At 36.6% G+C, this 23206-nt stretch overlaps 1 protein-coding gene across 2 annotated transcripts in view; it reads right to left on the bottom strand.

The window, feature by feature from the left end:
• Positions 1-1522: 1522 nt before the first annotated feature.
• Positions 1523-23206, bottom strand: part of MDFIC (MyoD family inhibitor domain containing) — a 49520-nt gene continuing 27836 nt past the window's right edge. For both annotated transcript variants that reach the window (XM_065743476.1, XM_065743475.1), the window contains 2 exons: positions 17514-17783; positions 1523-5062 (listed from right to left, as the gene is read on the bottom strand). In XM_065743476.1, coding sequence (XP_065599548.1) covers positions 4815-5062; positions 17514-17783 — 518 coding nt within the window. In that variant the 3' untranslated portion in view covers positions 1523-4814. The remainder of the gene's footprint in view (positions 5063-17513; positions 17784-23206) is intronic.

Raw genomic sequence — 23206 nt, 5'->3', positions numbered from 1 at the left:
TTATGAGAAAGTTGAATTTTGTAGAAGCAATCAACTTCACATTCGCATTTACTGAGTGCAGCAAACAAGTTCATCACGGAAGTGGGTGCAGTGTATTATTCTTATTGATCTTTCAAAATTCTGATGCTAAAATTGAGGTAAGGTTGAACAGTTCCCTTTGTAACTGAAAACAGAAGGTTTAGAAGATTAAAAATAGTAACGTAGGATTAATGCCTAAAGTTTTTGTTGTCACTATGAACATGAAGTCCACCAACATGTGGTGTACACATCCACACACACAAGAGACAGAGACAAGATAAGAGATATTATTCTGAAATCTTTGATTTAATTCTTGGTCTAAGAATAAGACTTCAGATATTTATGTTGTCTTGCACAAGGTTACTGCTGGTAAAAGGAGCTTTCCCGTGGAAATACAGCAATATATGGCAATGTTCTCAAAAAACATACATCAATTATTGCAACCATTACGACAAAGAAAACCACACACAAAAACAACAGGGACAAAAGCTTTTAATTCAGAACACTACATCAAAGGATTCACCAAACTCAACGTGTAGTTCTTAGCATGAGTATTGTAGTTGAAATAGAACCAATATTCAATCCAAAATCTGCCTTATATTGCTGATTATGACCCTGTTTGATAAAAGGCTTTTCTGCAGGAGGAGCTGGGGTGAATACCAGCTGCTATAGACACCGGCAAAGAACACTGCAACAAGTCTCAAATGGTGCTACTTGTCCAGTCAACAACTAAGAGAAGTTTCCAGCATAGTCTCAACACTAAAAACTTACGGTACACACCCAGGCATAGAATGTCTGCCTTGTGCAACCTGCAAAACATCTTGAAGAGATTTATTTTTATTTTAGACCCTCTGAGAACCCATGCACACAGACACAGTAGAACATTCAATATCTTTAAAGCATGTGTATGAAAATTAGTGCAGTTTTGAAGCAGCATAAAACCGATCTCATTCACTTAAGCCACATGAAGAAATATGTGCTTAAATCAGACATGAAATGGTCTATTCTATCTGAGTTTAAACAAACTGATTTTAAAAAATTTCCTTATTTTAAAGTAGTGGTATTGCACAAAAACCTTCAGTTTCATTGCCCACAGAGCATTTCATCGTTATCTATTTACAGCACTGTTATGTATCAACGAAATATTCAGCTTGTTTTTAGAAAACCAAATGCTGCCGCAGCACCTGTTTTTACATAGTTCTCATTTTGATCAAATTTGGTGATTACTGGAATTCCATTTAATTTATTAATTACACTATTAAATTAATTTGGCCCCTTAATGATATCAACTGTTCCACTGTTGGTCTATAAGATGGAGTGTCATGCTAGAAGCCCCGGAGCTGTTAACATATCTGCCTGTTAAGACTGCTCACCTACACTGGCTCACCCTCTTTCTGCAAAGCACCAAAGACCAAAGCCTTCAATAAATGTTATAACAGAACAATCACGAATAAGACACAAAATCATTATTCAGAACATTAACAGAGTAGAAGATATCCCAAAGTTTCAAAATAAAGATCTTTATTTCAAAATAGTGTTTGAGAATAGCACATCCAGTTAATATAAAATACAAAAAGCAAGTTACCATTTTTTCAAATGGGCCAGTTTGCAGAGCTATATACTGAAACACTGTACAAGTTCACAAGAACTGTTATAAAACACAGTTAAGTTCTGATGTTTTAATTTTACTTGAACTACACTTTCACATTTGTCTCCTTCTAATTCTGCTTGTTTTAATTACACAAGGTGCTTATAAGATTGCCTATGGAGCGAAAATTACAAAACAGAATTTAATAATATAAATATAGAAAGAAAGTCCTTAAACTACATACTAATATTCTCTGCTACAAAGATACATTTTACAAAAGTGCTAATATCTCTATGACAAATAGTAGCAGATTACATTTCAATGACAAACAAATCCCACATTTTATTTTGTAAATTGTCTGTAATACTTAGATAGTTCTAATCACTGTAAGGGTAAACAAACACAGCACTTTCAGTTCTTAGCATTTCACAAAGGAAGTGGGAAAAGAAGTAATGTATCTGTATATGTGTGTACGTATGCATGTGTAGGAGTGTTTGTACACATATGCATGTACGCATAAACAGAGCTCTCGTATTTAGAATCTGTGTTTTAACAGGACTGGAAGTAAATTCTTAATAGTGAATATATTTCTCAGGATCTCATAATTTCAGTTAATCTAAACAATATCTGAGCTCCTGTAAGTAGAAACGAGGCTTGTGTAAACTCTGAATTTTCACTTAGAAAGAAGAATCCCTGGACTGACATTTACATTTTTCTACTATCTTAACCCGTGGTAAAAGTAATTTCTACTAACATCCAGTATTCACTAAAAGCTTCAAATGCAAATGTGCAGTTTTGCAAACACAAAGCTGGAACTGCTCAGGCAGAGATATCCCAGCAGGACAGGCAACAGGAAGTCCTTTTTCCCGCCTCCAGAAGCACAAAGAGACAAGAAACTGCCATAACTCACCCTTCTGTGATAAGGACACAAGGAAGGACAGCTAGTGTTGCTACCTAGCCCCAGAGAACATGTCCCCATCACCACTGTGTCAACCATAGGCCTCCGATGGGTGAAGCACTGTCTACACTTTTTCCAAGGTGCATCAAGTCCCAGTGCTCACCGTGATGCCCCCAATTTCCCCAGAGGCATTATGCCTTACAAAGGCAAAATGCCTCCAGGCACTGCCACTCAACCAATGCACCTCTTCCCCCTTCCCAATGTGGTTCAGACTTTTAGGAGTCATAATTGAGCCCCATGGGCCTGATTCTGAGCTCAGGGAATTTATCAATTTAACTATATGATTGCTTATTAGCCTGCCTATTACCATAATACCTTTGTGCTCCATAACTGGAGCTACACCAATGGAAAATTCTGACATTAATGGAAATGTACTTAGTTAATGCAACACAGATCTGAATCTGGCCCAATATACAGAGGGAAATAAAACAAAACCAAAAAAATATGAATCAAGAAACAGATAAGACACCTTCTGTGTAAAACTGCATTGCACCTGAATATACAACACTGCAGATGTTAAGGCACCTCCCAGCTTCTGATTATAGTTGAGGATTTGGCTATTCAGTGATAACTTGCAGTAGTAAGCACTACTAGTCAGTGTTCACAGGGAGAAGCTTGGGTTAATATTAGACAATTTGTTGACTTAGCTTCACATTCCTGCAATGTTTAGTTTGTCACATTTACAGAAACTGAATTCATTTCAGTGGAAAGAGACATTAATGGTCAATTCACTTAACAGAAGTAAGGTACTGGCTACTGATGACTTTTTAACAAGTTTACTACATCCAATAATCTACAAATGGGAAATCTGGAGTGTAGATAGGAAAGTAACACTATGTGAAATAAAGATGTACAGGTGGTTTGGGCAGAAAAGTTAATAGGTTACAGACGTAGAGGGGAATGACTAACAAAAGGGAAAGAAAATGGGTACCATTATTCCCTAAATCTGGGAATGTCGTAAACCTCTTTATATGTTGGACCAAATTCATTTCACAGTTTCTATGACAAAAACAGATATTAACTAGAAAATCTTAATGGTATAACAGGTAAAGAGTTAACAACCAAATCCCAGCAGTATGCTTACCAAACATTTCAGAACTTGTTATTCTTTTTTTGAAAAGTATACGCTTTTCCAAACTATCGACGTTTTACATAGCTTCTTTTTAAGTAACACTTAAGGCACATATGAGAATATATGTCTGCATTTGCTTTTTGCATATGAAGACAGAATTCCTTGATTGATTCAGTATTAATTTAGTCTTTATATCATTTTTCAATGGTGCTATCCTCTATGGATATTTCTCACACAGTGAATAACTAAGTATTAAATTATGTGACACTATCTGTAAAACAACAAAAATTGACAGGATCATCAATGTTTAGACTCTTGAGTGAACTTTTGATAATTTTCTGATTCTAGCCAAATTGTGAAGATTAGTCTATTAGTTTGTTAGTGTAAGGATACATTTCATGTCCACAGAAATTTCCAAAGTCTCTTTCTAAAAAGAAGCATTTCAAGTAATATTAGTAGTGAAATAAAATATAAATTCTCCATTCTGTCTTGACTGATAGCAACAAAATGCTGGCATTCTAAAACATGGCGAAACTTATATTGACTTTAGTTTGCCAAATCTTCAGGCATCACCAACAATGGAAAATATGACTATCAAATCAGTGAGATATTCAAAACAAAAGAAACACTGTCAGTGTGATGTTGGTAGCAAAATCAACAGCAGATTACCGGCGCTGAGAATTTAACTTAGTTTAAAATTATAGGTTGCTTTCAACCCAAAGAGACTGAAAAAAAAACCTTTTGCTTTTAAGAACTCCTATAAAAGAATGCTATGTACGGAGCCATTTGAGTGTTTAAATACTGAAGTAGGTAAAGACAAGTACTTGAGGCTTTGCCCTGTAGTCTCTTCTCTGACCAAAACCTGTCACTAAATTCAAATGGCAACTTTGCCCTCTTTGATTGCCTGCAGCATCAGGCCTATAGTTCAGTTTCAATAAAATCTTCCATTTGCAAAGCCAAAAGTAAGTTGGAATGTAGCTTGAGATTCACATACAAAACTATACATTTTGTGTTAGAATACAGACTTGAGGATTGCTTAAAAAATATATTTATATATAGGGAATGAACAGTGCAATACCAGTTGGTTGTGTGAAAATCTTACCTTGTCTTTCTTCAAATGTATTTAAAGAAAAGCTCTCCAGTTTTTAAGAGAAAAAAACTAGGAAAAGATAAGTACTTCAGGATGGGAAGCAGATCCCACAGCATTCCATGCAGATCTCCAAGCAATCTGAAGATTCACAACACGCGTCCATTATGCCACAGTCCATATCACATGGGCAGTTACAGTCATCCCCCATCTCGTCCCCACAGCAACAGCAGCAGGTGTCCGATGTGCAGATGCCACAAGATGCTTGTCCCAGAACAATGTTACAGAGGGTAAGAAATTCACAGAACAAGCAAGCCAGGATACAGTGAACGCAGCAATCTTCACGTGTTCAGTAGAATGTCACATATTAAAAAGAGAAAAGGTGAAACAAAAAAAACCCATTAATATATCATTTTAAATGCACATATATCACAATGTCAGATAAGTAGTTAAAATAACAATAATTCAGAGTAGACATAATCTAATATCATAAAGAATACATTCCCAATCTTCAAAGTCACTTAAGCAGCCTAACATCTCCAATTCAGTATCAGTTTTGGTATAGGTTTCCCTTTCCTCACCTCACTTCATGCAAACCTCAAGTACTAAAGGTTCATTTAAATTCATTTATCTCATCATTTGTTATGCAAAATATCCTTATCTATGATCTTTAATCCTTGTCTTCCAGTAGGTCCACAAGGAAAAAAAAACAGCTTAAGAAGGAATGTAGAACTACTTCCAAACTCTTCTATAAATTTTTTTCACTTGATGGTATAAAAGTAAGGGGGTTGCCACAAAGTTTTTGTTTTCTTTATAGTATTTCAGACACATTAAAAGCAGCATAATGGCATGTTACATGTATCTTTGTATTTTCAATGATATATAAAACATTCAGCCAAAATACTTATTTCTTGGTTGCTTTTTCTACACATATCTCGTCAATCCTTTTAATGCTTTATTTTGTTTCAAGAGAGTTCATACTAACACCTGAATGTCAAAATCCAACTCTCACAAGTACTACTAAATTACCTGAGGTAAATGCAGAAGTACTCCACAAACTGTCAGCAAAACAAACAATTCATACATCAATCAGACATGACAAACAAACACAGCTGCAGGACCTTGTATTTGGCCTTGTTGAATGGCATATTGTTCACATGGGTCCATCTCTTGTGCCTGTCAAAGCTCCTATGGATGGTATCCCTTCCCTCCAGTGTGCTGACAGCACCGCACAGCTTGGTGACATCCACAAACTTGCAGAGGGCATACTTAATCTCACTGTCCAAGTCACCAACAAAGACATTAGACAGTGCTGGTCCCAGTACTGTTCCTTGAGGCACACCACCCATCGCTGGTATCCAGCTGAACATTAAGCTGTTGACCACACCACTTTTGAGTGAGACCATCCATTCAACAGTTAGCATAAAATGTCCTCCCATAGTAAACACGTAACATCTATGAAGATTGTTAAGAGGAAGTGAGCTGCCAGTCCAGACAGAAAATGAAAACTTAAAAATACATGAGACATCCAGGTGGAAGAATATTGTTCTTTTCTAAACTGAACTTTAATACATCATCTTATAGCTTGCAAGCTTTTAACTCCTTTAGTCATAAACAACTGAACACTGGGAAGATGTTCTGGGGAAAATATTCTTAACCACCTCATCCTTTTCCCATCCCATAAGTTCATCACAAGTATCTGCTATAAGAAAGAATTAGCAAAGACAGGATATTGAGCTATATGGACATTTGTTCTGACCTAGCACAGAATCTTCTTAAAATTCACGGTTTAGAAGACTGTTTTGAAATGGAAAGCTTGCAAACGATTCCAGCAGTAATATTAACACTCCAAAACATTTACGGTATCAAAAATGATCAAGTTATTTTCTTGATCGGTTGCAGAAACTTTGACGGTCAGAAAGCGTACAGCTGAGTTTAAGCTAGCAAATCCAAATACTCACAGAAATACAGCTCACAGTTCAACACCATTTGGAAAATCTTTCCCAAGAATGAAATAAACTGACTTAGCTCTTAGCCCACACTACCACCACAATGCTGCAAATGAATTTCTCCTCATTACTACAGTACTTACATCCAAACTTAGCTGGGGAATGCCTGTTCTGCAGTGTTGTCACAGGCACAATATGTATAATGAACACAATCAGAAGAAAGGAAAAACAAGAAGAAAGAACCCTGTCATAAATCTCATGTTACTGTGCAGGAAGTAAAACTGGGAGGAAAACACAGGTAAGATTGAGCTATTTTTAAAGAAAGTTGCTGCCTGTTTTGAAAGGCTGCTTTTTCTATGTACATGCTGTCACTAATAAATGACCTTCACAGAAAACCCAGAAAATACGTGAAATAAAGATGGGAAGTATCAGCTCACTGAAGAGGACCAAAGCCATACCAATAGCGATTAATTAGCTGGTTGTCATGGAGATGGTGTTAAATTTGCTCAGGTACAATCTCCTTTCAGATTTTCTTTTAATGTGAAGGAGAAAGATAAATAAAGCCAAGAGTTGTATTTAAGAAGCCTTCGTATTTGAGGAACTGAGATTTTTGCTGTTTTGCATCTTTAAAACACAGCTGCAAGAAGCCAATATTGTAACAAATGTTCAACTACAAATATACTATAAATATACACTTAGAACACCTCAGTAATAACCTTCTGAATATCAGAACTGAAAAGAAGATGCTCAAATAAATCATGCCCTCATGTCTGTTTCATACAGGATTAGGTAACATTGCAGAGTGAGAAATGAACGCTCACATAAATTCTAACATATGTACTTATTACTTGACAAGAGACACAATTCAGAAGTTAAAAAACAAGAGCACATTCTGGATTCAGAATATCTTTTCCCTGAAGTATAAAAAATCTTCACACTAAGTAAGTACTGACGAGGAGAGGCCATGTTGATTTAAATGATGACAGTTCCAAGATAACAGCAGACAGAAATAACAACTTGTTGCCTTCAGTGCTATGATCCAATCTCTGTAAGAGTCTTTCTTTCCATCTCTTCTTTACTGACTGAAACACTATAAGAGTATTTTCCTACTGTTTATTTTGATTTCCTTCTGCCAAGTTTGTAAAACTCATATTTACCTAACAATTTATTTAAAGTGCACAAACATTTATTAACATGAAGTTAAGACATCTTCTGTTGATCTCCTCAGTCTTCATTTGTGCAATGAAAATAAACTTCAATGCACCTTTCAAAGACAAAAACAAAATAATCATGCTTTTATATTCTTCATGCTATTGGCTTTTAATAGCTAACCAAATAGCAGTTATTAAGCACTTGACAAAACATGCTCTTACCTAGCCCTAACTAGCCAGCTGCATTCAAAACTGTAACTCCAAACATCTGCAATACCCTTTTTTCCTGGATAGATGCCTTGAAGAATATCTTCAATATATGAAACCTACATCTAAGCTTCTCATCTACTGATATAATTACTATTAAAATGAAAAGATATCACAGTGATTACTGTAACAGCAGTGATATGAGACCTTAAGGTTTCATAACATTCACATATTACATAAAACTCACACATTCTTCTCTAGTACCTCTATTCATAATCCAAACTGTCACCTCCTAGGAAGAACTTGTATGGTTTAAAATGCTTTCTTTCTTTGCTGTAGTGAGGTGCCATGGGCAAAGAGACATTGCCATGAAGATGTTATATAATACTCTGTCCCGAAGAGATAATAACAGGTATATCCTACCACCTCAGAGGCATCTAAAATACACTTCTGTACTTGGATACCTTGGTATTTCTTCCCTGGTTCCATGACCAACTATTTTAACATGTTAATACTGTACTTAACTTCCATTCCTTGACCTTACAACATGAACATCCTAACAGTTTGTGCAGATGAGTGAGAGGTGGAACACTTCACTCCAACAGGAATTAAACTTCATTTATATAGTTGGGAAATAAAATGCAAAAAAGTAAATTTGATACTCTTAAGGCCTGGTAACACATTTTTTAGTAACTCTGAACACATTTTAGTTTCTTCTACTCAATAAATGATGTATCAATATCAATCGAGATGCAATACCTACATTACTTTGAAGGGAGACTAACTTTTTTAACTTTTTTGGTTTTAGAAACAGAGTTCTTCTCATTCTTCTTTTTCCATTAGATAGTCATGCAATTAAACTAGATCAGGGGTGCCCTTTTTACCAAGGACTGGACTCCACTGTTGATTATACAGCACACTGCTGAACAGCTAATTTACAAGTTTCTTGATATTTTAAGTTTTCCCATAAATACTTTCAAAGAGAAAGAACTTTGTCTGTTTCTCGTTATATAAATCCATTAACAAAGATAAGACTTTCCTCGTGACTTCCAAACTAAACTGCAACAATCTCAGATTTCCACTGCTTTTCAAATCATCCATCACACTTTTCTCTAATTAATACTGAAGTAATGCACTACAGATGAACGCTACACAAAAATATGGATGTGGTGTGTTAAACACTGCACAGAGGTACATTCTGCACATTAAAAATGAAAAAAGATATGTAACACTGTATCCCATTTGCTGACTAACAGTCAAGCTCCAAAAGCTATGCTGAATGGCATAAATTATGTTAGACTTGGTCTGTCAGCAGATAGGGTCTCTCTCATTTGACCAATCCACAGTTAAGGGGAAAAAACAGATCCACTTTCAGATACACAAGTTCATCCAAAGTTATCCTTTCATTTTGATGAAAGTAAGATCCAAATTAAAAGAGTCATTCCATGCAGCATTTTTATATGCAGATGTAAGTAAAGCTGTTTCCTTAGTTCTTTGGCACATCTCCAACAGCGACAGATTTGTTAGGAAACTTTAAACAATGCCAAGGCAAATAGAAGCTCAACAAAATCAGTCAAGCTTTTGTTGCTTAAATCACAGATGCAATTCTGGCTACTCAGTGCTGGAGCACAAGAGTGCGTATGTTACAAATAATATATACATTAAATGGGCTATAAGTATTACCTCAGATAATATCCAAACTAGCATCTTAAAAGCAGACCTTGAGCCAGCACTGTGCCCTCATGGTCAAGAAGACCAATGGTATTCTGGGGTGCAATAAAAAGAATGTGGCCAGCAAGTCAAGGGAGGTGAACCTTCCCTCTACTCTGCCCATGTGAGGACACATCTGGAGCAGTGTGTTCAGGTCTGGGCTCACCAGCCCAAAAAGGACAGGGAACTTCTACAGGGAGTCCAGTGGAGAGCCACAAAGATGATGAGGGGTCTGGAGCACCTCCTTTATGAAAGGAAAGCCTAAGAGACCTGGAGGTGTTCATCCTTCAAAAGACAAGACTGAGGACAGATCTGATTTATGTTTATAAATATCTGAAGGGTGGGAGTCAAGTGGACAGAGCCAGGCCCTTTTCAGTGGTGCCCAGTGACAGAACAAGGGGTAAAAGGCACAAACTGGAAAGCAGGAAGTTCTATGCAAACAAGAGGAAAAAATTATTTATTGTGAGGCTGATGGAGCACTGGAACAGGCTCTGCCCAGAGGGGCTGTGGAATTTCCTTCTCTGAAGATATTCAAAACCCACCTGGACACTTTCCTGTGCAACCTACCGTAGTTAACGTACTTCAGCAGGGTGTGGGTCTGGATGGTCTCCTATAATCATAGAATGGTTTAGGTTGGAAGTGATCGTGAAGATCACCTAGTTCCAACTCCCTTGCTCTAAGCAGGGACACCTCACACTAGTCCAGGCTGCTCAAAGCCCCATCCAGCCTGGCCTTGAATGCCTCCAGGGCACTCTGGGCAACCTGCTCCACTGTCTCACCACTCTCACAGCAAATAGTTTCTTCCTTATATCTAGTCTAAATCTACAGTCTATCAGTTTACAGCTATTTCTCCACATCCTATCATTACATGTCTTTATAAAAAGTCCCTCCCCAGCTTTCCTTCAGGTACTGGAAGGCTGCTATAAGGTCCCCCCAGAGCCTTCTCTCCTCCAGGCTGAAGAGCTAAAACTCTCTCAGCCTGTCCCCATATGGGAGGTGCTGCAGCACCCTGATCATCTTTGTGACTTGCCTCTGGACTCACTCAAACAGCTCCATGTCCTTTTTGGACACAGTACTCCAGATGGGGTCTCACAAGAGCACAGAAGAGGGGTAAAATCACCTCCCTCCACCTGTTGATCACACTTCTCTTGATACAAGCAATGCAATGATTCTCTGAGACTGTGAAAACTGTTCATCCACTGATACTCAAAGCTCAGAGATCCCCACATTATCTCATCCCAGTTATAAAGTTATGTTCTGTTAGGGGAAAAAAACAATACTAACAGTAAAACAACTTTACTTTGTGTCAGTGCATGTCTTCAAACATTTGCACAGCTATGTACGGCATTATTTATTTCTAAGATATCTGTGTACAGATGTTACTCTGATAGCTAATTTACTTTAAACACTGAAACAATTTTTTGTTTTGACTTCCTTTGTATCCTCTCATCTTCATTTTTATTAAAAGGTGCAGTTCTAGTTTAAGAAAAAGACTTTTAAGATCGTCTAATCTGTACTAAATCTGCAGAAGTTAAACTGAAAAATGTGTACAGAGAAACACACAGACAGGCTGATCTGTGCTGCTTTTGTAATGTTTGACACTAACCTCTCACTTACTGACCCAATAAGCTTTCGTTCGAAGCAGATAGGTCACACACGATAAAAGGTTTCCGTCTGCAGTGGTAAATAAGCTCACTTACAGAATGGTGACCTTGGTCAGCTTTTTACTAACTATATCCTCTGAGTTCAGATGGCTCAAAACAGATCTCCAGGCACTTCGCTGTCTCACAGCAAGAATCAAAACAGGGCAAAACCACAATCAAAGTGCCGGTGGAGGTCCTCAGCGGGGGACTGCGCCAAGCCCCTGCAGCGCCCTGAACAGAAGCCCCAGCAGGCACGGTGGGCCTCCTGCTGCCAGCACAGGCCAGGATAACCCACATGCAGGGATAACCCACTGCGAGGGATAACAGCCCTGGCCGGAGCAGCACAGCACTCAACTACCCACAGGAATGAGCCATGGAGCAGTACCCCTAGCTCAGGTCTGTAGAGGGTATGTGGTACCCAGACTGGGATGTCAGCTTACAGAGTGGCTGCAGGTGTGCACAAGCAACTCTGTGACCATAGTATACGCAGCTTCTGTGCAGCTTCTGCTACCCATCCCCTTTTATTCACTACACTCAGTGACTGTGTAATGAAAATAAGAAACCCAGAGAGAACAACCAGCGTGTAACACGGAATATACCTATCCATGGGTAAGAGAGCCACATTTACTTACACGGGGGAAAGTTACACATTATGACAGGTGATATTTCAGCATTTTAAAATAGAAAATGATAATCTCTCTTTATCAAGAAAATTAAAATACTGCCTGAATGGTTAAATTACACTGCAACACAAATGGAAACTTTCATCAAAGCCTATATTTTAAACTCTTAATACAGTCATAACCTCAGAAGAAAAACGATCCAGCTGGTAAACATACTATGAAACATGCAAATTTCCAATACCTAAGGCTTCCTTTGAATCTGCAACTTTCATTCCCGTTGCTCATCATGGCAAATACTGAGAGCAGTCAGATGCCAGCTGGACTGTGACCTTATAAAATAGATGCTGTGGAAAGACCTTTCTTCGTTACAGGCCCTGTGTTCCACTTGCTCATTTAACACAATGTGTAAATCACCTGCCAAGATTTCTATGCAAACAAAATATAAACCATGCTTAAAATACACCACTTTTCAAAATATCTTCTTAAAAATTATGGTTTTGACCATATGGTGTTATGTGCAAGCTGAATGACAACTGCCTTCTGCCACAACCTTGTCTAACAAAAATACTGTTAGAAGTAGTGAAGTACTCAGGCAGAGCTCCAGATTACATCAAATTCCAAAACATAACATTAGAAATTTTGGCACAAGTAAAGAGGTTTGAATGATATTAATTAAGTAGCTGCCTAAAGGCTGCTGGGATGGATTTAGTAAGTGTATATAAGAAAGAAAGAAATGAAAAGAGACGTAAGAAAAGGGAAGGAGAGGAAGGAAAAGAGGAAAGGAGAGATTTTAATGGCCAGTAGATATTTCTGCAGCATTAGGCTATTCATGATACCAATCCACAGACAGAACAGCACACAAAAATGCTACTGCATTTGAGAGAAAAAAAAATCCTATTCAAAACCATATGCCCAAAATGAAAGGGAAGCTGACTGAAAACTATCTCAGTTTATATAAAATTGTATAAACCAAACAAGATCCACTACTTCAAATAGAGAAGCCTGCTATTCTGCTAAGACAACTACTCACTACTTTCTTTGTATACGCACATATTGGTTCTTAACACCACAGCTGTAAATCTATTTGGTGGATTTGTTTTAACGTTCAGTTGACACACGTGTCACACTGGATATTCTAAGAAATTAATGCAGTCAGCAACGCAAGACAAATAGGGCTTGTTGCTTCCAACATCTAGAACAGATGATGAAGTTGCTTTATACTAAAATGAAGAAAAATGGTTGCAAACACACCATGAAATGCTAATTTCGAACATCTGATTTTAAGAAAAAAAAGCACACATTGGGTGAGATTGCTACTGCATCTCTAACATGGAATACACAGAATACACAATCTAGAAGACTTTCTTTACCCATCTTTCTCCTTCATCTTATCACACTTCCTATCACCTGTTTTTAAAAAAACCCACAACTTGGGAAGAAGATGCCTTCTCCTACTTTGCTGGTTTAGACAGTCTGAGAAGAAATGAAGTAAAATCTAGTGAAGATAAAGGAATCAGGTACCGAATCTGCTCATCCTAGTTTATCAAGCTAACTTTCCAGATGAGCGTAGTAATTGTGTACGGTCTCAACCCCAACGATGAGAATATCAGAAGAGTCACTCTAAACTCAGATTCTGACAAGCTGTTAGAGTTGTGTTAACAGCCCTAAAGAATGTAGCAACTTATGGACTCGCGTGGTCACAACAACTTGACCACAAGCGAGAGCTCAATTTCAAAACCAGTATTCCCTCTATCATTTACTCATTTCCTTCTACCAAAAACTGCTTTCTTAAAAAATAAATTAAAAAAAAATCAAACCTATCATCAAGCTTCTTTAGTTTCTGGTCAAAAAGGTTGGTTTATATTTTACAAAATAATTATTGTCTACCTCCTTTTAATACTCCTTTTAACTTATCACAATACGTTCTACTTCCATCCCTCCCATTGTCCATCTGCTTCTCTTTCCTTCTCTAACCCTAAGTATGTCATTACTATTTACCTTCCAACATTCCGACACGTGTTCGTATTCAGTTACCTCTCTTCATTTCCTAATGCCTACATTTACTATACAGCTCCCTCATTGCTGTATCCTTTAGACTTCCTTCCCTTTTTAAGTTGTTTTGGGCAGAAAAGAGTTTCATGTCTCCTTTTCTACAGATAAACACAGGCTTCTAAATTCAGCAGCTAGGCTGACATTTTTAACTCCTTTTCAATTGCTTTTTTAGTTTTCTAAGGTTTCTCTGTACTACACATAATAGGTGCAAGAGTGACAATTTACTTTGCCAATGTCTGCAGAACACAGCTTTAGAAGAATGGCAACACCTCCAACACAAATCATTTATAATATTATTAATATTTCACTGAACTAAAAAAAACAACTTTCATTCGCAATATGCAGCAAAATCTATCCAGTCCCTTTTAAAAATGTCTAGAACTTAAAGTGCTTAGAAACTGTTCTTTTAAGAGAGAAACTCCTTCTATTTCATAATTCTTTTTTTGTTGGTATATATATATATTTTTTTTCTTTGGTAATGCAAGTCAAGGAATTCAGTAAGATTTCTTCAGGGATGATATGGATTAATAATAGAAGCAGAGGAAGAGCAGAGCTAGTGAGTACACTTACATCCTCCTAAGTCTCACTGGATGTGAAAGTGTTTCTCAACAGTATATCCGGAACACTGACTTGACTCCATAGACTACATCCTCATTTAAAAAGACGGAATTAAAGCTTCTATACTATTGCTACCGAATTGTCTTTTGCAGTTTAAGCATTTCCAACACGATTTCTAATACTCACATGATGCAACGTGAAAGTACAAGTACAGCTTGCAGATGGAACAATTAATAAGTTAATAACAATGATAGTGGGACTTTGGTGGGGAGTAGCACTCCATACTGAATTTCTTTTCTCTGGCCACTTTTATTTACTTAGCAAAACCAGTTATTTTCCTGATTGGAGTGTAGATTCCAATGTAGAGGACTCAAGGTACCCTCTGGAAAGGGCAGATGAGGTAACACATAAAATGTATTTTGAAGAAAGAAAAAACAAGCAGAGTGAAGTAAAGCAGAGAGGAGAGAAGCAAAGAGAACAAATATAAATTAAAACTATGAATTCCAAGGTCAAACATAAGGACTCGTATTTTTTAATTAAAGTGAATTTCAACATGCAAGTTTACCTGTATTTAATTCTACTAAAATTATCTGGACACATTACTAAGTTGATGTGGCTAAGTTAACTTCAAATGATTGACCATTGAGAAATTAACATAATTTATTTCTGCATAAGATTGCATAAGAGATCACACAAAGCTGATAATGCTATACTGTACAGATCTGAATAAGCACACACACTTTCAAGTAAACGCAAACCCAGCAGCTCTTCAACCCTTCACTTGGCTTGTAAAGTTAACACGGCACAAGTTAAATGATTAAGTCAAGCTGTTAAGAAATTGCAAAAGCTTACAAATTCTTCCCACTCTTTTGCATCTTTCTGTAATTTTTTCAGTAGCTTCTACAGATCCAGAATTGATCTGAAAGTAGAGCTGTTCTCAAAAATATCCCTACTCCACAGAAGATTCAGAATGCGAATAATTTGTAGAAGTTATGTTTCAATTAACTGACCATCTTGAAAGAGTGTCTTTGCAGTCCTCAGTCATATAACTTGTTAATGCACTCTTCTGGTACTGTATAGTTATATGCACTGATCTAGTGTATGCATTCTATTTTAAATGCAATTAAGCTCCTTTGAAATAACCTAATTTTATCTTTTCTTTTTTTTTTTTTTTGTACAGGTAAGATTATAGTAAAGCTTTCCAAAAGTATTCATATGGGTTAACACTTCTTAAATTCATATGCATTTCTTTTTGTATTATGGATAAATTATTTTTCTTTACATTATGATTTGTTCTTCGTGTTATTTTTTGAATGTCAACTTTCCATTGCCAGAGTCCCTGATTGTGAATATTACTCAGCCTGCAATTCTTCCATGCAGTTTCACAGGATAAATTACTGAAAAAGTGAAGAAACTGTCAGAAGGCTTGCATATGTGCACTGTGTAGATGCAAATTCAAAACATGTCTGCAAAGAACAGTATAGTAGAATAAATTTCAAAAATAGAATAACTTTTTTCAACAATTATTCGCCTTACTGGCATATCAGAATGCTCTAGATACACCTTCATCACTGCACAATAGAACTTATGTTTCGCTTGGGTCCATGAGCAGAAAACTTAAAGCAACAAAAATTAGCAAGGTGGGTCAAGCTACTAAGAACATATATCCAACTTACAACAAAGAAAAATATTACAAGATTATATGTATAATTATGAATATAAATCAATCTTTTTTTATTAAGTACACCATTATGATTTTGGAAAGAAATTTTAGAGGACTGAAAACCCATCTGAAAAATAACATCAAGTTCTTAAAGATACATGTGAAAATAGGCTACAGCAAGGAGGACCAGCCCATGGCACAGTACAAGTGAAGCTCTACTTGATATTATTACATAGGTTCACTCAGTCTGTTTGATTGAAGTAGTGGAAGCCAAGAGAAGTCACTCCACTGAAATCAGTGGGTTTCACTCAGGCCAGTACATACAGTCCTTCTGATCCCTTTTGCTTTCATCCAGGCTATGAATCCTCCCCATTTCACTGAACAGTAGTCTCCCATTTCTCTGAAAATCTGTGTCTTTACTCACCCCTCACATTTTTTTAACTAGTTACATCTATGCATTCTGCCTGCACTCTGAAACAAAGCCTGCCTCAAACAAATAACATTTATATAGCTTCTGCACCCTTGTTGCACTGGACAGGAGCAAAGCCTTCTGACTACATCAGTGCTAACGGGATATTAATGGATTGAGGAAAGGCTCAGCAACACAGGGACCATTAGTGTAATTGCAAGCAGTGAAAACACATGCAGAGCTAAAATGTAAAGGAAAATTATTTACTTCTGCTTATTTAAACTGTGCACAGGGATTATGAAGCTTCTTCATGCGAATTATTTACAACATGAGGCACATTTATTATCAAAGCACAGGTCTAAATTTTATTATTCAGTGTTCAAACCTCACAGGTAGTCAGAATATCCACTAACACAATATTCTCAAAAGCAAACTCTACTCTCATGGAGCCTGCCATTAATGAAATTAAGTATTTACTATGTTTTGAACTACTGCTTTAACTTATTTCCTGATATACCTGTGATGATGCTGACAAGAGTTTCTGTCAGTTCAGTGTACTAACTACAAAGAATAGAACATCACCAGACTATGTTGGCAAAATGTTTGAAAGCAACAAATCTCCCATTGCTTCAATTTCCTTCAAATACTTAATAGTTTCCTTTGGGGAAGTTACTTGCTTTTTATCATAATGATTTCTATTTGCTTCTGGAGCATGAGTCATGCTCTTCAATTATTTTCAGTTGATTGTGTAATTATTAGTGAGAATAGGGTTTGGCTAGTCTTCATTTCGTTTGTTTTTTTTTTTTAATAAGAATTTCTGCTTACCTTCAGGTGAAGGCTTTTGAGAAAACGCAGAGCTTATTTTACTCTTCTTGCTGCCATTACTGTTGACAGACAAGGTGGACTGAATTTTCTTGTGCATTTTTTCTGAAACGGGAGATGAAAGTTTTCTGTTGTCTGTGGACGCATGCTTGACCCCGTTGTGCATTCCACTTCCATTACTCAAGCCCGCATGGCCGTTTTGTACTTTGCCACTTTCTTCCTCACCCCTTTCCAGTGCTGAAGTATTTGGCTGAGGCAAACGTTGAGGTTGTGCTTAAAATGAAAGAGAAAGAAAGTGTTAATTAAAACTGTAAATTGAGCACTGAATACTTTAGGCTAGACTGGGGAAAAATTAACATCTCCAGACAAAACAAGGAAGATTAAAAATAATTACAATTAAACATTTATAAAGTGCCTCACTCATGCTTAAATGAGGCCTAGCATCCCTGTTCAGTACAGCACTGGTTTGTGGCTCTTTGTGAATTTGGCAGAGAGAACAAGGCAAGCAATGCGAAAAAGGAAAAAGCCCGGAATAGGACAAAAAGTATTAAAACTTTATATATCTAAACTGAGGTAAGCTGATGAAGAATTGAGCCTGATGAAGTTAGGGAAACAAAAATGAAAAGAAAGAAAAAAAAGTGTGGAAGATGTGAAACTGCAAGTTGGGCAACCTGGCAGTCACTAGAAAATAACCAGGGTGACAAGAGAGGGCTACCCCAAAAGACAGCAACCAGAGACCAGTGCATTAGATACAACTAAGAGTATTCAAGTAATTAACACCAGTCAGAAACCAAGCTCATGGATTGCTGGAAAGAACAAAAACAGTCAAATTCCTCACGAAGTGGGGGGAACATAGCACAAAGCTGTAGCAGGCTGAGTCCCCCTACTGCATTTCACAATCACCAGGTTAGAAAGGGCTGCAATGGACACATTAGGGTTTTAACAACAGCAAAATGAAACCGTCAGACAAAAAAATACAAAATCTGTCAAGGCAGGAATCTGCAATGTCCTGGTTAAGACTTGAAGAGTATGTGTTATAAAATCATTCTAATGAGAGGTCATGAAACTTGATCATTCCTTTCCTTGTTAAGGTACAGTATCATAAAGGAGCCTATTTTTAATAACTTGGGACACATTCCATGTATTTAAAGACTATATGTCTGAAAAAAAGAGAAGTTTTTAATGTGAATCTCTGTAATAAAAACACTAGTTTCCAATTAAGGATTTTTATTCAAAAAAGCCAACTTGATTCTGAAACTAATTAAACTATACAGATAGTAACACAACAAGATTTCACAAACAAAAAGCATCAGCCCAATCACCTCTGCTAATCAAAACACTACTTTATCTTGCTTGAACTTAAAGAGGTTTTCAATTGTTTTCAGATTTTATGTCAAGCAAAAAGCCCATATTCTACTGAATGCAGCAACATCAGACAGAACCAGTTGTAAAGGAGAACTGCAGTTCATACTCTTTTCAAATAATTTACATCAATTTTCTGATGATTTCACAGTATAGCTTTGTTTGTAGACTAGACAACATAGAAGATAAAAATATTTGTAGATAATTATAGTTAACTTCCTTCTAAAGAAGCAGCTACATTGATCACTTTAGATATGACTAAACTTGGACAAATACTACCAGGATGCACTCACCAGCAAGGTAACTATAAGAACTCTCAGATCTGAACAGGCCTAATGAAGTCTCAATAGTTCCCTTTTATCAAAGACATCAATACCACTGTCAGATTGATTTTTACCAACTAGTCAGATTAAACTTTATGTAAATCTTAATCTAAGTCTTGGTCACATTCATAAGCAAACAGAGATATTTTTAGAATAGAGTTTAAATATTGGAGAGAAAAAAAGAACTGGTTGATTTTTTACTTTCTGTTGGATATTTTTAGCTACAACATATAAGATTTTAAGACACTCCTCACTGGCAACAACAGACTAGGTCAAAGCAACCCCAACAGTAAACTGTTTACATAAGCAAAAATTTTCTGTGATAGGAAAGAAAGGAAGAGCTGGAGTAGACATTTATGTCATTACACTTCCCTTGTAGCAGGGACAAAGATGGATCCCTCCCATAACCAGTACTAACTGCTCTGGTCTGGGAGCACAAAGCTATCAATGAGCACTTGAACTAACTTGCACAAAAACATTTTCAATGGCAATATTGAAGCAGCTGTTCCTTTCACATCTTTGCACTAGTGGGTTGAATCATAGAATTATTATGGCTGGAAAATACCTCTAAGATCATCTGGTCCAATCACCAACCCATTACCACCATGCCCACTAACCATGTCCCTCAGTGCTACATCCAAACATCATCTTTAACACCTCCAGGGATTTTCAAATGCTATGCACATACCCTGTTAACATTTCCAGACTATTATAAGAGCTCCAAAACAGGTCTGAAACAGGAGCAGATTCATTACAAGTATAATACAAGGAATCCTATATGTAGGATTTTCCATGAATGCACAAAATAATTTCAAAAGCTATTCCTTCCATTAAAAAAAAAAAACAACATAGACCTAACTTCAGTCAATAATGAACTCAATAGCGGCATCAGGAATCAAAATTAATACTCCCTAAAGTTTAGTATTCATACTTGTAACTCCCCACAGCTTTATTCTCAGTATCCCATTCAAATGTAAATGTTATTAAGGAAAAGCATTTTTCGTGTTCCATCTGAAGACATCTTCCTCACACAACACTTGCAATGATTTCTCAGCTTTGGAGCAGCACTGATAGTCTAGAAGTACTAAGGAGAGGTTATCCTTTCTCAGTTCACATAAACAACAGACAATACTAAAAATTTCTAAAACTGACAGTTATGATCTTTTCCAAGACAGCAAAATTGGTGGTCGCAGTTTGCAATTGTTCATAGATTTCTGGTACTCTACTACAATGCAATAACTTTGGAAATTATATAAAATTCGGTCTTCAAAATTATGAGATTTTCCATCAAACTGTAGGTGAATGGGCATCTAAGAAGTTATTTGGCTTTGCTCTCATTTCTGCTCACTATTTTTACAAAGGTGGGCAGATTGGGTCTTTTTGTTCTGAGGGGGGGAGGGGAGAGGGCAGAGGAGGTGGGAAGCTTGGTGCCTTTTTATTTTGTATTTTTTTTATAATCCTGTTCCTGAAGTACCCTCACCTCAGTCTTTTTTCATTATCATACAACTTTTTAGCTGACTGACTTTACAGTATTCACATGTGATACGCAGGTCAAATCAGAATGGAACAAAATCCCAAATGAATTAGTTATCTTAATTTAAATTTATTTTAACTTTATTGATAATTTTGCATTAGGGAGACTTGAATCTTACGGTTAAAACACACTTGAAAGCAATTAGGAACCATACGACTGCATTCTAGCATAAAGAACAAAAGCAACTGACAGTTCCAAGATTAAGCCACAACCACTCAGTTTAAAACAGAAATATTTTTACCTTATTTTTTAAAGGTTGTGTCTATCTTAAAAAAAAGAAGTGTAATATGGGGAACGACACAATGCTTCTTAAAACACAGTGATACCCAGGGACTCTCACTCTCTCTTTAATGATCCACTGCTCTCATTCAGCTGTCTTTCTTTTTTCAAATCTTTACATATGTGACAGCTCTCAAAAGTAGACCATAGACCATCTGGCATTTTCAGAGGTGTAACTTGTGCAAATTCAGCTCTACTGGGAACACAATGCTATCTTCTGCCTGCGTTATAAAAGATACAATAGAATGTAGAACTTATGAGTTGTTTTGAATTATTCATTTTTTGCCTGTATATTCAAGAAATTTTACAAACTCTGCATTTTGTACTACATAATCACATGCGTTAAAGGTACAAAGAAACTTTTTGACACCTCTTTTCTACAGAAAGATGGCATTTTGTTTGATATGTGAACATTCAGCGCCTGTTATATCATTCTAAACAGGCCGTGTGCTGCTACAAAAGATCCCATTTTACACTCTATGTATAAGCAAGAATTTTATTCTTGATATTCAGTAACAGCAATACACATCAAAATTTCAAGTATGAGTTGGATGAATGTTCAGCATCTTCAAATCGGGATGGCATTGGTCACTCAGTATATGTTGAATTTTTATTTTTTTTTAATTCTTTACACAACATAGAAATACTGTCAGTTTAAGCATCCACAATGAATAGTTTCAAATGTACTAAAAAATAGAGTGCTTTTTACGTTAATATGTTTTTAATCTTTAGCAACACCAGTACATTTAAATCAATATTTTATACAGTACTAACACTAGTGGATTTTCAATAAGAATGATAAATATTGGATTAATGATTCAATAGACTGAATCTTTTTTGATAGAAAACTAGCAGATAATGTAGCTAGTAATAACTATACATGAATCTGCTGCCTGTGGAAAAGCAATAAAAAGGCAATATATTGCCACAGCATTTAATCTATTAGCGTGTTTCACTGCTTCCTTGTCACTGCAAACTGGGCCTTAACACAGGAACTTCTACTGTTATTTAAATGTGTGGTTACTATCTGGTGAATATTCAAGTACTAAACATTTGCTCCAATTCTGATGGTTTTAAATGAAGTAAACATGCACATTCTGATTCTAAAATCCTAGAATGGATACACATGCCCACTGACAGTACCCCTAGAAAATAACAGTTACTCTTATGAGAAAAATCCTGACGTATGCATTTAACAGAAAAATGTATGTAAACACAGGGAAATGCTCATCAAAAAGAGGACTGTTTAAGCTATCATTAGGGATTTTAGATGGAACAGAGAAACCAAACATGCACAGAATATAGGCTCCTCAGAGTCAAAGTGAATCAAAAGAAAGCATCAGGAGGGAGAGAAAAATTGAGACAGCTAATTAGTAGCCTAATCACATCAAAAGCCATTCCAAGGCAGCTGATACAGATGCCCGTGGAGTTTGATGGCTGGCCAATGCCATCGATGAAAAAAGTACTTTCCAGTTACAGCCCAGTCATCTGACCACACACCCAGAGAGGTAAGAGTGCTTGTTTTCTTTGTTTATGACAGATTAGTTCATGCCATCAGATCAGGCCAGAAATATTTTTCCAGGTGGACTAGGAAGGAAAAAAAAAAAGTGCAACTGCTGAGTGTAAAAAAATACAACCTTTGGCATTTTCAAATATTGGGAAAATACAAAATAGGATTTCAGTTCAGAATATCCTTTGTATTTCTCTGCCTCCCCAAAAAAGTTGCACTGACAAGGAGATGAACGCTCTTTAGGAAACAGAGAGGTCCTGCTTTGGTCTGTTAATGCTGAAAGCCAAGATCTACATGCTAATTTGAGCTTGGGAAATTGTTTGATCTCTGTGGTAGCTGCTTCTGCTCGCTCCGCACGGATCACACTGAAGAGACCACATGCAAGGAAGGTAAGAATCAGTCCTCTGTTCCTTATCAGTACTTCTTCATAACAAAAACCCAAGCTTGAGGGGAAAAATAAAGCACATGACAGATAGTCATGGATTGTACAGTAAAACCAGGAGCTGCCTGTATTCTAGAGTAAAATTAAGGTAATTCCACATGGCTTCTGGAAAAGACATAAATTCCTGAAATATAAAAGGCAACATTTCAAACTGACTAGAAAAAAATCTCACATTTTCAAAAATATTACAAATTGTACGTATGCATTTATATGCTCAATAAGCATAAAATTTCAGTGAAACTGGGA

The sequence above is a fragment of the Cyrtonyx montezumae genome, unplaced genomic scaffold, assembly GCF_038088225.1.
Source record: "Cyrtonyx montezumae isolate F1298 unplaced genomic scaffold, pur_monq_1.0 scaffold_3, whole genome shotgun sequence".
NCBI lineage: Eukaryota > Metazoa > Chordata > Aves > Galliformes > Odontophoridae > Cyrtonyx > Cyrtonyx montezumae.
The sequence above is the reverse complement of the archived record's forward strand: the minus strand, read 5'-3'. Positions and strand labels throughout refer to the sequence as shown.